At 37.4% G+C, this 16976-nt stretch overlaps 3 protein-coding genes across 3 annotated transcripts; all 3 read right to left on the reverse strand.

Annotated features, from left to right (window-relative positions):
• Positions 1 to 1770: 1770 nt before the first annotated feature.
• On the reverse strand, positions 1771 to 2694 carry LOC310662540 (olfactory receptor 13H1-like; the record flags this gene model as incomplete). Its single annotated transcript, XM_083409476.1, has 1 exon — positions 1771 to 2694. The coding sequence occupies one exon, from the start codon at positions 2692 to 2694 to the stop codon at positions 1771 to 1773; it is 924 nt and encodes a 307-aa protein (XP_083265602.1).
• Positions 2695 to 6537: 3843 nt separating this feature from the next.
• On the reverse strand, positions 6538 to 7455 carry LOC310663424 (olfactory receptor 13H1-like; the record flags this gene model as incomplete). Its single annotated transcript, XM_083411245.1, has 1 exon — positions 6538 to 7455. The coding sequence occupies one exon, from the start codon at positions 7453 to 7455 to the stop codon at positions 6538 to 6540; it is 918 nt and encodes a 305-aa protein (XP_083267371.1).
• Positions 7456 to 12858: 5403 nt separating this feature from the next.
• Positions 12859 to 13725, reverse strand: LOC310662541 (olfactory receptor 13H1-like; the record flags this gene model as incomplete). Its single annotated transcript, XM_083409477.1, has 1 exon — positions 12859 to 13725. The coding sequence occupies one exon, from the start codon at positions 13723 to 13725 to the stop codon at positions 12859 to 12861; it is 867 nt and encodes a 288-aa protein (XP_083265603.1).
• Positions 13726 to 16976: the final 3251 nt, after the last annotated feature.

Here is a 16976-nt window from a genome sequence, read left to right on the forward strand (position 1 = left end):
TGGCACTTTAGAACTTTCTACCAACAGCTATTAGGCAGACAACATTATGGCATTGTTTTGGGTGCCTGCTATTATCTTTTGTGCTCCAGAAGTTGTGTTATGTTAAAAAGTATACACATTTTATACATGCTAGTTTACACACAAACACGTCCGCACACACCTGAAATTAATGTTTATTTTGCATTTTATTGGTATTTTGGAAGAATATATTAGACTTGTAAAATGCTTATAGGTCTTCTGTTCTATTATATAACACACAAATGCTGTCTATATTATGCTGTATCTCATTTGTCCAAAGAAATTACTGGAAATATGGCAAGGATGTGCATTGGACTAAAAAATAACCTTGCAGTTGTAGGTGTTAATTTTTAAAAGTTGCCTATTTATTTTTCTTTTTTTAGTAAATGTTATTGAAATTGGGGGGGGGATACAAATATGACTATCAGATATCTTTTTATCAAGACTAAAATGCTAATCTAAATAAAAACACAGGGCAGAAATAGAGAAAAGAAGGGAATAAATGAATGGGAAAGGGGGGGGGGGATAAAAATAAAGAGAACTTCTGATTCTTCATCTGCCAGCTATATAGAAAATTATTCAACACGCCCACTCCAAGATAACACCCAACAGGAAATCTACCTTCTATAAACCAACATTATTTTCAGTTTTCAAAGCCAGATATTAAAAGTTCATTTTCTTTTTCATTCAAAAAGTCTATAAGAAGTTTTCAATCTTTAGTAAATATTAACAGTGATTATTCTGATTAAGCACATTGATTTCACTAACTCTGCTAAGTCCAGTAATTTTAATAACTATACTCAACTGTAGGTATCTGTGCATATAAATGTATTGCTGCTATATTGAAACAAATGTATTTCTGCTACATTGAAACATATTGAAATAAAGTTTCAGTCTTTTTCTAATTCTATATCCATTAGTCCCAGTAGGAAGAGTTCTAGTTTCAAATGAAACCTGATCTCCAAAATCCTCTGTATCAGCGTATTTGAATCCAATACTTTTTAAAAGCTTTTTTACATGTCCACCAAGCATGATAAAATGTCCCTTCATTTTTCTTGACACTTTCGGTCAGTATTTGGAACATTTTTATACATTCTAAATAATTTCTCAGAATTTAAATTTTTGACATCAGGTGTAGGGTGGGAGGGCATGGCTTGACTTGGCAAACATGACTTTGCAGAACAAATTAAGATCTCTGCCGGGCTTATTTAGTTCCAGAAACCAGAGGTGATCCAATGCTAGGTTATAGGAAGATTTCATCTGATAACTGGGCCTTTTGGTTTCCAAATTATTTGCTTTATCATAGGGTTGAGGAACCTGTGGACCTCTAAATATTGCAGGACTAAAGCTTCTATCATCCCTGACTACTTATTACAGTTGCTCAGGCTGCTGAGAGAAGGAGTCAAACATCATTTGTAGGACCACCAATTCACCATTTCTGCTTTATCAGTAAAATAATAGCTTATCTTTCTAATATATTGAACAGATTAAATCATTCGGGTAGGATAGCCCATATCCAATGTACAGAACAACTAGATAGATAGATGATAGATAAAAAGGTCATACATTCTAACAACAAAACCTGTGCTTTAGTTTCTTATTATTATGTTTTATTTTTTATGTTTTTATTTTATTGCACATTTCAGAAATATAAAGTTCTTTACAAGGAATTTTTTTTAAAAAGCTTATTAAAAACATGACAGTGATATGATAATTTAAAATGCTATTAAAACTCACAAGATTCATCCAATATTATGACTGCAGGTTCTTCCCCAACACCTTTTTAAGTGCTCCTAATACATCCTGGTTTCTCAATGTGTAGATTAAAGGGTTTAACATGGGTACCAGTGCTTGATTAAAGATATAAATAATTTTGTCACTAGCCTGTTTGTCTTTAGACTGAGGTTTGATGTATAGTGCTATAGCATTTCCAAAGAACACCAGCACCACAGCTAGGTGAGATCCACAAGTAGAGAAAGCTTTCAGTCTGCTTCCAGATGAATGGATTCTCAAAATGGCCACAAGGATACGTGCATACGAAAAAAGGATGAAACAGAAGGGGAAAAGAATTGTGCCGGTGCTGGTGAAGTACATTGACAGTTGTCCCACAGCCATGTTAGAACAAATTAATTTCATGATGGCTGTGAGCTCACATGCAAAATGATCCACCTCATTATGTCCACAGAAGTGGGCAGGGTTTGCAAGACAGGGAACAATAGCAAGTAAGAAGGCCATTGTCCATGATATAATAGCCAAAACAATGCAAACTTTCCAGTTCATGATAAGCATATAACGGAGTGGATTGGAGATGGCAACATACCGGTCATAAGCCATGACTGCCAACAAGAAACATTCTGTTGATCCAAGGTATATACCAGTGTACATCTGAATGTAACATTTAGCAAAAGACATGATGGGTCTGTCCACCAAACAGTTGGCAATAGATTGTGGAACTGAAGATGTACAAAGACAGATATCAATGATGGACAGGTTACAAAGGAAGAAGTACATTGGATTATGGAGCCGAGGATCAGCTATGACTACAAACAGAATGAGTCCATTTCCGATTATGTTTCCCAAGTAGATGATGGTCATTAAAGCCGCCAATCCTATCTTTGTTTTGGGATGTCCAGAAAATCCAATGAGGACGAATTCAGTTATTTCAGACTCATTCATATCCTCTAAGTCCTGTATAAAGATTTGTTTTTGGTGATCAGGGGAGAAATAAAAGTTGCTTAATATTTGAGAAAGTAAAAGAATTGACTATATATAAACTAGACATTTACAGTATTGAAACTACAGTATCAACCTTGAAATTGATAATGCTATGATTAGATAAAAATGTGTAGGATCAAAATTATAGAAACTCCCTGGATAGACAGATCAACTAATATTTATACGCATCACAGGTAATTTATTGAGAAAGCCTGAGATCTTATTAGATGTTTACCTTTTTTTCTTTCCTACGTTCCTGCGTTCTCGCACCACATCTGGGGAAACATCACAAACACATTTTAAAAAGATTTCTAAGTGAATTCACTAAAAAATTGTTTAACATAAAAATAACAAGTCAATAGAATGCAAAATAATTTTGCCTATTTCTTGTGCTATATTAGAGTGAGATTTCAGACATTTGAATATATGACTCCCATATAATATAATTTTATTTCTAGATTAGGACACTGGGTAAGACTTTGAAAAATTTAAGTACTTTTTCATTCATGTCAGTGGTAGATATGTAAGTATGCATGTAACTCTTCTTATGAAGCTATATAGAACAGAGGCATAGTATTTAATGTACAAGCTAGCATATCCAAGAATAACTAAGTGGAATACATAAGGTTAATTAAAAATGATAGCTTACCTTTTAAATACAATCTTCAAATCTATGCATTTTTGACAATAGGCTTTCTCCAAAAACATTCATTGTATTCTGTTTATTTCCAAAGATTTTCCCCATAGTTCCGGTAGGATAACACAGCAACAATTTCAAGAGACTTTGGGAAAGGAAGTGGGGCTTTTTGCAGCTATGATGGAGTTCCTTGCAAATTAAAAAGTAATATTTTAAATTATGCCTTAAATTCAAAACTGTTCTGTATCTAGCACATTAATATCAATATGTTTGCAGAATCCTTTTTTCTGATTCCTTTTGGCTTACTAGCTTTATCAACTTAAAAATGAACTAATACAATTAAAATCTCAAAGCTGGCTATATGGCATTTACTTTCTGAGTTCTTTTTCATATGCTCTCTGGTCCTTCAATAGCTATCTGTGTATAGATAACACAGATTTGGTTCTTAATCAGGTGTATTTATGTTTCAATGAAAAAATATACTGAAGCATTGTCACATCTGGATAAAGATACATAACATTATATTACTTCTTGATTTCAGCTATATCCTTCTGCATTCCCATATGAAATAATCCCTATTGACTAATTTACTTGCAAGCATTCAAGGAACTCTTATAACTAGTCATATAAATATATAGTTATTGTCACAAAACTATTTACAGTGGTACCTTGGTTATTGAACTTGATCCATTCTGGGAGTATGTTTGACTCCTGGAACTGTTCGAAAACCAAGGCATGGCTTCTGATTGGCTGCAGGAGCTTCCTGCACTCAATTGGAAACTGCTGAAGCTGTGTCACACGTTCAGCTTCCGAAAAACATTTGCAAACCAGAACACTCACTTCAGGTTTTGAAGTGTTCGGGAGCCGATTTGTGCGGGAGCCAAGCCCCTTCGACAACCAAGGTACCACTGTATGTTCAGCAAAGAGTGTTTAGGCCTCAACCATTTAATGAAAAGGAATCACACCAACTTTACTAGAAAACAGTAGAGTCTTCTAAAGTGCTGGTGGCACTTTGCAACTTCCTGCCCAGAAATATTAGGCCAGTACTATCATCCTGGAGGAACTTTAGCCAAACCAATACATAAGCTTTGAAAGCTTTTGTGAGACTGACATGATGATGGGGAGCCAATATGCAGGAGGGCTAGAGTTGGGCTAGAGAAATGCAAAAGACTCTGCCTGGGGCTATAACCTGGCAAGTGAAGTTCAGGTGACTGAGACGGGATTGCACCTGCCTTGAAGTGGCCTTCTTTTGATGTAGCAACTGAGCAATCAGACGTTACAGACTAACTTTTCAGTCTGGGCCACTGAATCTTATTATATCCCTAATAGTGGCTGGACCACTATCTTATCTGCAGTCTTATCTGCGGCCAGTGGAATGCACAGTTCCCCTGTCAAAGTGTTGAACTCCATGAGTTGCCAACAAGCCTGCAATGAAGCTGGCCCCATTAATACATAATCATCTAGATAGTGTCCACTTCCCTGAAGGCCAGACCTGTAACCCTAACCAGTAGAAATCATCCGCATGTCTAGGCAGCAGGATTCAGTATTACATTTTGCCATTAATGTGTCCATGCTGCATTTTCTAACTAGCCTTACAGCCTGTAATGAAGGCTAACAGGGAAGTGCCAGGCCCCCGCAGGTCAATAAGAAAGAGGCCAGAGACTTGGAATGCACTTGACTTTTTATTCACAGAAAGTAACATAGTGAGTTCTCCCGGGCTTAACTCCTTCAGCTTAAGACGTTAAAGGAAACTTGAGCTCTGGCCCTGCCATTCCCCTCTAGCCTCTCACTCTGGAGCCGTCCCCAACAGACAAGAGACTGTGATGTGGGGATGAGCTCCTACTCTGGGTCTTTCTGGCTCATTGCTAGGCAACATGTAGGACTCTACTAAAGGCGTGTGTGAGAGGAGGAGAGCCAGCAGGACTGAGACTACCCTGCTATGGTATGGCAGGTGTACTCTCTGATTCCTCCCTGTTTGTGTCTGCATTCACACCAAGACGCTCAACCTCCAGCCCTGTCCTGGAAAGGCCTTCTAACCCCCTTTGATCACTCCACCCTCATGCTTCCACCACCACCCAGCTCAACCATCCCCATTGTCCCACCACCAGGACCAGGGGTCTAAGTCTTCATCTTCCGTGGGGAGCTCCTGGATGGAAGGATCCTCACACTCCTCATCCAGACAGTACCTGACAGAGCCTAATTAAAGGATGCATACTAACTGAAGAGAACTCATGTTATATAGAGTAGTTAACCAACTCACCTCTTGGATTTATTTATTTATTTATAATAATGTTTATTATTTTATTATATGACTAGGTTCACACTCCTGTCTCAGTGACATCTATGCTGGCTTGCCCATGTCCACAGTATGGAATATGTCAGGGTCTCCAAGGATATGCTCTATGTGGAGATGGCTTCTGGCACCAGGCCTGTTAGCAGACTAACTCTGTGTTACAAAGATGTCTGCATACATGACCTGAAGGCAGGGAACATCAACCCTTGTATACAACCACAGTGCCTAGAGACAGACAGGCAACTTGTGTATCCATAGCAGTGACCAAAAGAGGAATGCCTACAGGGAGGAGCACAATGAGAAGAAGAGCTATGGTGCATCCTTTGCAGCACAACTGGATGCCTTCATCTGCCACAGCTAAGGTACTTATATACAGCAGATACATTATGTGAAGAAAAACTGCACATTTCCTTTATTTTCATTTTTTGTTCCTTTCAGAAAAAATAGACATCTCCATATTCTTAATTAACAAAACTAACAATCTATTAAAAGGGTTACATTAAAAGAGAGCACTGTATAAATATATATGTGGCCCCTTCACATCTCTTTGGCCTAAGGAAAATGCAAAGATTAAAGCATCATTTCAGTTTAACATACAGTGGTAACTTGGGTTACATATGCTTCAGGTTACATATTCTTCAGGTTACAGACTCCGCTAACCCAGAAATAGTACCTCGGGTTAAGAACTTTGCTTCAGGATGAGAACAGAAATCGTGCGGCAACAGCAGGAGGCCCCATTAGCTAAAGTGGTGCTTCAGGTTAAGTACAGTTTCAGATTAAGAACGGACCTCCGGAACGAATTAAGTATGTAAACAGAGGTACCACTGTACTCTCAAGTATTAAGAGAAACCCTAAGGTTCAGTCAACAATATGCTTACAGTTTCTTCCGTATCAGTCTTTTAAGTGCCCCCAGCACATCTTGGTTTCTCAGTGTATAGATTAAAGGGTTTAACATGGGTATTATTGCTGCATTGAAGACAAAAATAAATTTATCACTATCCTGATTGTCCATAGATTGAGGCTTGATGTATTGGACTATAGCATTTCCAAAGAAAACCACCACCACAGCCAGGTGAGATCCACAAGTAGAGAAAGCTTTCTTTCTGCCACCAGATGAATCTATTCTCAAAATGGTCACAACTATACGTACATAGGAAAAAAGGATCAAGCAGAAGGGGAAAAGTACTGTGAAGGTGCTGGTAAAGTACATGATCAGTTGGCTCACTGCCATGTCTGAACACATCAACTTCATGAGGGCTGTGAGCTCACAGGCAAAATGATTGACCTCATTGTGTCCACAGAAGTGGGCTGGTTTTGCAAGACAGGGTACTATAGCTAGCAAAAAGGCCATTGTCCATGATGCAATAGCCAAAACAACGCAAACTCTCCAGTTCATGATAATCATATAACGCAGTGGACTGGAGATGGCAACATACCGGTCATAAGCCATGACTGCTAACAGGAAACATTCCGTTCCTCCTAGGTATATGCCAGCATACATTTGAATGTAACATGAAGCAAAAGGCATGACAGGTCTGTCCACCAAACAGTTGGCAATAGATTGAGGAACTGAAAAAGTACAAAGACCAATATCAATGATGGACAGATTGCAAAGAAAAAAATACATTGGATTGTGAAGCCGAGGATCAGCTGTGACCACGAAGACAATGAGTCCATTTCCAACAACATTTCCTAAGTAGATGATGCTCATTAAAGCCGCTAATCCTGTTCTAATTTTGGGATGTCCGGAAAATCCAATGAGGACAAATTCAGTGATGTCAGTCTCATTCATGTCTCCTAGATTCTGCATAAGGAATTTGCTTTTGGTGATCAAGGGAAGAAACAGAAAATGCACAATATTTGAGAAAGTATTGGCTACATATAATACAGGCATTTATAAAAAGAATAGTAGAATTGTGATATTGAAATTGATAATTTTATAACTAGATTAAAATGTTTGTAATCTGAATCATAGACACACACAAACAGGTTATATAGGTCAAATTAAATCAATTTTCAGTTTTACAGCCAATGATCATACAGAATAAAAGGAAAACAAGTGGGGAAAATATGTACATTATTCAATGAGAAATAGGTCAAGAGTTATTTCTATGCATTGCATATATTACAGGCAAAAAGCCTATATTTTATTTTATTTTTATTTTAAAAAGAAATGTTATACAAAATTCAACAAAATTCAGTATGATCAAACAGGATTTGGCAACAATAAACATAGTCCATATACAATTATAGATCACTGTCAAATGAAATCAGAAATAAAATAATACCAAATAAAATAAACCACGGGTATCTGAATATGTGGAACATAGTAACTGGAACTATTTATAGGACAGACATAATGGTTAAACCAGAGAGGGTTACAAAACATGGATGCTATTATACCAGAGAAAAGTAATTACATTTTTCAAATACTCTGAGTCGCAACCATAATCATTCACAGGCCAAGGGAGTTTCTCAGCCATGTTCTTCCTTGCTTACAAATGAAATAAAGTCAGACCAAACAGGTATGGAATCATCCTTTCTATCTTTGGCCCCTAAGGACTCTAGGCTCATTAATTAGTGCCCCCCCCCCAACCAGGGCAATAACCCACATGTAATTTATGGTCAGTTTTGCTTTTTTTTTTTTTCCAACTTTCTAAAAGAGACTCATATTTGGGGAAAGATCTCAAACTTAAAAATAAATAAATAAATAAATAAATGGCAGTGTGTTGATTAAGTTGTTTAACATACAAATCACTGGTCAGTAAAATGCAATTTTGAGGCCTATCTTGTGTGATATTAGACTGGGTTTTTAGATATTTGAATGTGCAAGTTTCATAGAGATGCAAAGTACAACTAAGTGGAGTTCAAGTGGGAGAGAGCTTCCCACCTGCCATGTGCTGAAAAGTGTTGCAGAATGGCCACAATATTACCTGTTAAGGGGAAAGAGCAGTATATGTATTTCATAACCAAGTGACCCAGAGCACCAGCTGAGCATTTAATGCAAGCTTTGACATCACAAGCTGCATGATACATTCTATTGTTTCCAAGTCACCCTGCTGGCTTAGGCAAGGCTGGAAAAAGGGAACATAAGAAATCCATGAAACAACCAGCAAACCATGGAACAAACACCAATGCAATGCAAATTTACCAGATCATGATAATCAAATTACGTAGGTGCTGGAGATTTATTTTACTTAAAGCCCATTTTAAATTTGTTACATTTTCACGTTTCTAAGACATCTTTAAGAGTAGATGGGCAATATTTTGTTTTGAATTGACTGGTATTCTATTTTAGTATCCCTATTTATTGTTTTGTTGATTATTATCCTTTTCAGGTGCAGGTTGTTGATTCCTTATCCTCTTCTGCAAAATTACAAGCTAAACAACACTGCAGATTGCACAAGCACACATATACAGAAAAATGACACAATGTTATGTTATTTCAAAATCATTTCACTGGGTAAGACTTTGTGTAAGTTAAAAACTTAAAAGTCCAATTGATTTCAGCGAGAGAGATGTAAGTAGGCATATTATTATTATTATTATTATTAACTTACCTTCATCCAAGATTAATGAGAATTGCAACATAAAAACACAAAATGTATAAAATAAATATGAAAAATAATAGCAATCAAACACTTCTAATGAAGTTTTATGGAACTGAGGTTCAGTGCCTAATGTAAAATGCTGCACCCAGTTCTAAGTAAGTAGAATACAAGTAATAAGCTCAATTAAAACAGAAAGTTACCTTAAAAAAACCTCTTCCAAATATTGAGAATAATCTACTCAGTTGTGACAGTATGCTTAAAAAAAATCGGTGCAATATGGTAGTTCCCCTTTTTTCAGAGTTACAGCAGGATGATGCAAAAATAATTTCAAGAGACTTGGGAAAGGTGAGAGAAAGAGCTTTTGAAGCTAAATGGGAGTTCTTTACAGATTAAAAAGAAATATTTTAAATTCTTCCTTAAGGTTATTCCAAATCTAGTGCACTCATATCAATACATTTTAAGAATCCATTCTATTGATCCTTTTTGATCCACTATTAGCGAATTAAAAAGAAAGTTATACATTGAAGGCATCAAACTAGCTACAACATATTTACTTTACAAGTTCTTTTTCTTATGTTATCTGGGCATCCAATAACCATAGCTATGTAGGAAACATATCTTCCATTCTTGAACAGCTGGATCTATCTATATGTGAGTGAAAATGCATCTTGAAGCATTGTTACTTTCAGGTAAACAGGAATAACCTTATATTAGTTCTTGATTTCTGCTTTAACCTTCTGCATTCCCACATGACCTAATCTATACTGATTAATTCGCTTGAGAGCAATCAAGAACCACCAATACCTATTTAACATATAAATGAAGTAATGATCACAAGACCATCTACGTTTCAAACAGAGAGAATAGCCCTCACCCATTTAATCAAAAGGAATTCCACTGAGTTCACTAGAAAGCAATAAGATTTGCTTTGATTTCACCTCATGAATCCAGTTAGATAAAGTATAGGTGGCAGCATCTACACTTATTTTTAGTATGAAAATGCTTTTGTTCCAAAAAGCCTATGTAGCCCTGTGATTTTAGTAGGTGTAAGAGTTTTAAAAATTCTTCTTTTATTTGAAATTATATTTTGTTTAACAGAACCCGTTCATCAGAGACTGGGGAAAGCTTGTAGATTATCTGAAAAATGTGTGTGATGTGAAAACAATGCTAGTGGGATTTCAGGAGGCACTGTAAAAACAAAGAAGTATTGTTAATATGAAATAAAAGGAGACGGGAAGTTTAATGGCAATATTTGGCTTTCCATTGGCATTTTATAACCAATTTTTAAAGAGTTTCTTGAAAACTACTTTTTCTTTTCCCTAGTAAAGGGTTTACAAATGTTTGTCAAATAAATAAATAAATAAATAAATAAATAAATAAATAAATGAATGAATGTGATCTATTTAAATTTCCAAACATTCACTTTGCACTCAACTTGCTTTTTTTCTTTTTTTAAGGCTCCATTTGCATGCCCAGCTGCAGTCTCCCATCCCAGCGCGCCTAACAGCTGAGTGGTAAATGAATGGACACAACTGTCTTGGATTTAAACAGCCACAACTTTTTTGTTTTCAGATGTAGGAAGCTTTGGCATAGGCCAGGGTTCCACAAACTTTTTCATGAGTCCCTCTGACCTTGTGGGTTGCTGGAGCCACCCTCTCCTGAAAGGACCCCCTGCCACCACTCACGCCGCCACCACCTTGTCTTTGGCAGTGTCGTCGTCCTCTGCCTTGGCCAGGAGTCCGTGGGGCGCAGAGCCCAGGCCACTGGCCTGGTGGTGGAGGCAGCCTCCCTGCCACTGTTGCTTCCTTCCGCTTGGCTCTTGGCCATACACAGCCGCCTCAGCGGGAAGGGGCATTGTCCAGAGGCACCCGCAGCTTCGGATTGGCTGCAGGAACTTCCTGCAGCCAATCCGAAGCCGTGCCAGTGTAGTGGAAGTCTGTCCCCACACGGCGAGGCCCCTGTGCCATGCAGGTTAGTGTGGGGACTGACCGCATCGGCAGCAGGGTCCAGAGGGTCTGAGGGCCAGATTTACGATCCCGGTGGGCTGCATCCAGCCTCCGGGCCTTAGTTTGCTGACCCCTGGCATAGGCATTGGGTGTGTATCCCTCTCAGCCCCCCCTTCTGGGGCAACTGACGCACGACAGAGTCTATTCAGGGGTGAATTCATCACAAAACACAGGTTTTACCCAATGCTCATTCCCCAAGGGGGAGAAATGGGCACCATCAGGATGAAACAATTTGGGCATATTGGGCTTAATGTCTGGGTATTGAATTATGCAACACTGAAGATGCTGCATTACTTGTCGCAAGGCCCTATTGATTTTTACAAGGGCATAGTTTAGGTGGCTGATCTCATTGTGCCACGCCACTGACAATGTGGGAGGAGCTATGACTAAAAGATGCAGACTGCAGTTGTTCTAGGTCAGCGATTGCTGTCAAAATCAAGTCCGTACTTTTTCAAATGACAAGGTTGTTCTCACCCAGTTGGAGGATCGGGGCATCAGGTGGGCCGTGACTGGCGATGGCTATATGGAGTGTAGGCATAAACACATTCCAATGCAATGTGAGAGAGAGTGAGAGCGAGCACAAAGGCTACAGAGAGTCACTCAGGGTGCAAGTTAATGCTTTTGTGTGTGCAAGTGTGAGTCAGTAACTGTATATTACAGTTATGGACTGCTTCATTATCTCTAACCATTGGTTAAGACACATTTTACTTTAATCAATTACTAGTTCTTAGATTGCTGTCCCCAACCCCAAGTGTAAATATGACTGTGATACATAGTTACTTTTGATAACTTATAATTTTATTATTGGTTCATTACATACACAGATATATACATGCACCTGGAAAGTATGCAAATAATAATAATTGGGAGTGTGTTAATGCTCCTTACAGTTTGTTTCTTCCTTACATTTTGGTGTATCAAGACAGAGAAAAATTATATTTCTATCGGCTTATTCTAGCTTGAAACCTTTGGGGAAGATAGCCTAAGACCCAATATACATATAGTAAAACACTTACAGTAGATATATACAGAAAATCATGTTTAAATGAGTTTTCCTAATTTTACACTAGTGATGCTGATGATGCTGATATATTTTGAGGGAAATAATAAGTATTATTTTGAGGACAAAATTATCATGTGAAATAGGGCCAATGCAGATAGAAGAAGAGTGAATTTGTACATGTCTACCTCATTATCATATAAAGTGAAGGCAAGGTGAGGCTGTTTAAAACCTATTGAATGGAAGTATGGAACTCAGCCTTCTCATCTCACACACACTAACTCCCCATAATTCATCCTATTCTTCCACCAGTAAATTGCTGATGTACTGGAAGTGAGATGTGTATGAAACAACAGAATTGGGTAAGGAAGGTTCAGCTCTATAAAACCAAGCACAACTCTTGACATAAAAGAAACTTCACACCCCCCACCTTGTTTGGTAATAAGACAGACACATGAACCATAAATATGGCCAACCCCTTCTGGTCTATATTGGCCCTAAGGAAATACAAAAGACAGGCATTTTAAGGACCTTTAGGCTGAAATCCCAAACAGTCTTTCTAAAGCGGAAACCACATTGGACACAATATATACATACAGTGCTTTTTTCTGTATATGAATTCATAAGTAAATACAGATTCAATGCTGAGATCTCTGTTTCTTCCCAGTCAGCCTTTTAAGTGCACCTTTCACTTCTTGGTTTCGCAGTGTGTAGATTAGCGGGTTTAACAGAGGAACAACTGTTCCATAAATCACAGTTATAACTTTGTCTTTTTCTTCCATCACCTTAGACTGAGGTTTCAGATAGGTGAATATGCATGTTCCATAGTAGATGCACACCACAGTCAAGTGGGAACCACAGGTGGAGAAAGCTTTCCACCTCCCACCTGACGAATGAATCCTTAGGATGGCCACAATAATACGTAAATAGGAAAAAAGGATGAAAGAGAAGGGGAAGAGGAGAGTGAAGCTGCTTGTAAAATACATGACAAGCTGGCCCACAGTGTTATCTGAGCAAATTAATTTCATGAGGGCTGTGAGCTCACATGTTATCTGATCCACTTCATTGTGTCCACAAAAACGTGCTGGGTTAGCAAGACACGGAACTATAGACAACATGAAGGCACCTACCCAGGAGATAGCTGACAAAGCAATGCAAACTTTCCAGTTCATGATGACCATATAACGTAAGGGATTGGAGATAGCAATATATCTGTCATAAGCCATGACAGCAAGCAGGAAGCATTCTGTTGATCCAAGGTATAAGCCAGTGTACATTTGAAGGTAGCACATATTAAAGGACATGACCGGTCTGTCCACCAAGCAGTTGGCAATAGCTTGAGGGACTGAAGTTGTAGTGTAACAGACATCAAGTACGGACAAATTGCAAAGGAAAAAATACATTGGATTATGAAGCCGGGGCTCAGCTATGTATACAAAAATAATGAGTCCATTTCCAATTATTGTCACCAAGTAGGCTAAGATAAGAAAGCTCATTAAACCCATCCTTGTCTTGGGTTTCCCTGAGAATCCAATGAGGACAAATTCAGTTATCTCAGTATTATTCAGTTCTCCTAGTTGTGGCATCAGGATGTTACCTGAAGCAAAAGAAATCAAATGCCATTTGGATTTCTATAGCCATTATAATATCATTAAAACCTGGTCAGGTCTAATATGTTAGTAGTACTTGGGTTACACTGAATTCAGTGTGAAAAATTAGCCATCAGTCCCATGAATTTCAACAAAACCTAAATGTGACTAACTCTATGATTCTATGATCTTAGGTTTGATTCAGTCTAATTCTACTAACCTAATGCTATCATACTGATATTATAATAGAAACGGCAAAGTTCCCTTACACTGAATGTGTAAATTCTTAAACTGAAAATTAGTAGAAATTACAACAAATGTGTAGCTCTAGACAACCATGCAGAATGAAACAAATTTTAAATAAATGTTCCCTTAATCCTATTAAAATAATTTCCAAGAGGAAAAGAAAGATGTCATTCACCAGAAGTACCATATGAAATTTCTAAGACATTTCTACACTACTCACTTTTCTAATATAAAGAGAGTTGAGGTAGCAGGTCACTTCCTTTACAAGCACTGAGTCTACAGAAAAATAGTCATAATGAAATTCATTTGTACAAGGCTGTCTCTACTATGCTTGTAATAGTCAAAGTGTGTAATGTTCAAACATCTTACTACAAAGATGGAACAAAGAAGAATAGGTGGTGAATTCATGTTATGCTTATGAAAAGCTCATGTAACAGCAGCTTTGACAGTGAGAAGCACTGATTAGAAGCACTGAACTAACAATGCATGACAAAGCATGACAAAACTTATGCTCCTATGAGAAATATGAGATCTCCATTTGGAAGAAATAATACCTGTACAACTGGACTTTTTATCTGACTGCAATAGTATATCAACTTTTCTACAAGTAAGCATTGATTTTAATGGGACTTCTGAGTAAAAAAATATAGAATTGCATTCATTTATTTCATTATTATATCTGGATGCTTCCACACAATTATTTAGTGGATTTATTCCCTTCCGCCAACAGATTTCCAAGGTATGTAGAATGAAATGTTTGCAATTGATTGAAAGTATTTCTGGTTGCTGTTTAATTGATTCCCCCTCATTTTGAATTTAGATCGTTCAACCTGCTTCCCTGAAATGGTGATCTTAAGAGAAAATGTATAAATGTGTAATATGTAATTTGGAATACTTCATGGCACAAATATGCTAGTCCATACAAGAACAGCGAGAAACTTATTAAGCCAAGCCCCATGAAGTGACCGCAAATATTTCAAAAATTCATAACAAATAAACAAAATAGCTTACCATTTATTGTTGTTGTTTTTTTACTCACTGAAGATTGGAGGGGAAATCGTGGAAAAAATCCTTCAGAACATTGAGCATTTCTCACCCTCCCCCTGCAAAAAAACCCACGTTAAGGATGCTGTTCCACTTAGCATAAATCTGCAAAATGACCCAAAGGTAATTCAAGAGGATTCAGAAGGCAGAACATAGATAGTAAAGTTATTCTCGTGTTAAAAGCTAGTACTTTACATATGTCCCTAAAATTCTGAGCAGTTCTTATCTTAGCTCATCTATCAATACATTTAAAAATCCTCTTCAAATAAAGGTCTCACAATGAATGCCTGAGATTAGCTACAGCATTTATGGTTCCTGACTTCCCTTGGTCTGATGTTTCTATAGTTTTATGTGACTCCTTTTATTTATAGAATATAGATTCAGGTTTACATGTGAGTAAATAAATACAAGTAAATCATAGTCATTTCCACAAATAGGTAAAGGTGAAGATGACTTTATTAGTCTTTATTAGTTCTGACTTGTATTTCTTCTTTGTGGGTTCCCACATGAACGAATCTCCATTGACTAATTTGTTTTACATTTAAAAAAGAAAACCTTATGCATTCAACATGTAAATCCCAAGGTTTTGATCACCACCACATGCTAAGTGCCATGAGCAGGCTCCTACAGGGCCTCCTACTGTCACCTCATGGGACCCCACCAGCTCATCTTAGAACTTTGGGTCTTCCCTTGATAGCAGCCATAATTGATCTAGCCTAAATGATGTAGACCTTTGAAGACCATATTCTTACCATGCTCTGCTGGTTGGAGCAACTAAGGACAGGAAGTTCGGCACAGAAGTATCAAGACAATCTTAGGCTTTATAATGTCCAAATGAATAAATATTTATCACTTAGTTTATGTGAACTTAGAACTTGGAACTTGAGTTATGGTGCTAACCAATTTAAAAAATCCATTTTTTCTGCCTGTTACTCTATTTGATACCCTCAAATTAAAAACAACCATTCAAGGCCTCACTACCACGAAAGGCTGACTTTTTCACAATTATATAGGGCTTTTGTTGAACTTAGGTTTCAGCAGATGCCTTCAGCATATTTAGAGGCGAAATACATTGAAATAGCTCATATGGAAAGGAAATGCATTTATGGATGTAAGCAGGTTGACGATATAATGTACTGTTAATTGTTATTATAAATTTATAAATAGTGCTCAGAGATTTTTTATCTCCTATTCTTTATTGATTTTCAGGTCAATCTAAACCTCCCCCCCCCCCCCGTGATAGTTGAACTCTTAGCCAATAAATATCTACAAACTGGAAGATAAGAAGCTTTGCTCCAGTTATGCTAGTGCATTGTAATTCTAATTTTTTATGCTGTAAATGTTTATGCTGTAGGCTTTTACACCATAAACTTCAAAGGTTATGGTGTGATTTTAGAGAAATACCTTGCTGTTGCCCCCTGTTGTTCATTGTGAAGGCCTTTGACTATATACAATAAATTGATTGACTGAGCATGACACTGAAGAAAAATAAGGCAGTCAACATTACATTTCCAAAAGTATGTAATAGGGATAAAGAATAGAAACCATGTCTGAACAATTTTTGACACTCTGAGAAAGTATCCATACAACTAGGCTTACAGAAAGATTTGAATTCATATCCTACATGGTCAATCTCATTTTTTCCAAGCAATTTATCTGTCTTATCAAGACATGGGATTACAATAATTATGAAAGTCCAAGTAACAGTGACCAACATGATGCAAACCACCCTCTTAATGATCTGTGTAGTACTCATGGATTGGTGACAACAATGTTTCAGTCACGAGCCATGACTGATGCAAAATCTTTTTGTGACAATTGTAATTCCCCCTCCTTCTCCCTCGAAAATCATATTTCTCCTCCTCTTTTATTTCACT

This window comes from Podarcis tiliguerta (genome assembly GCF_965153285.1).
Source record: "Podarcis tiliguerta genome assembly, chromosome: 13".
NCBI classification, from domain to species: Eukaryota; Metazoa; Chordata; class Lepidosauria; order Squamata; family Lacertidae; genus Podarcis; species Podarcis tiliguerta.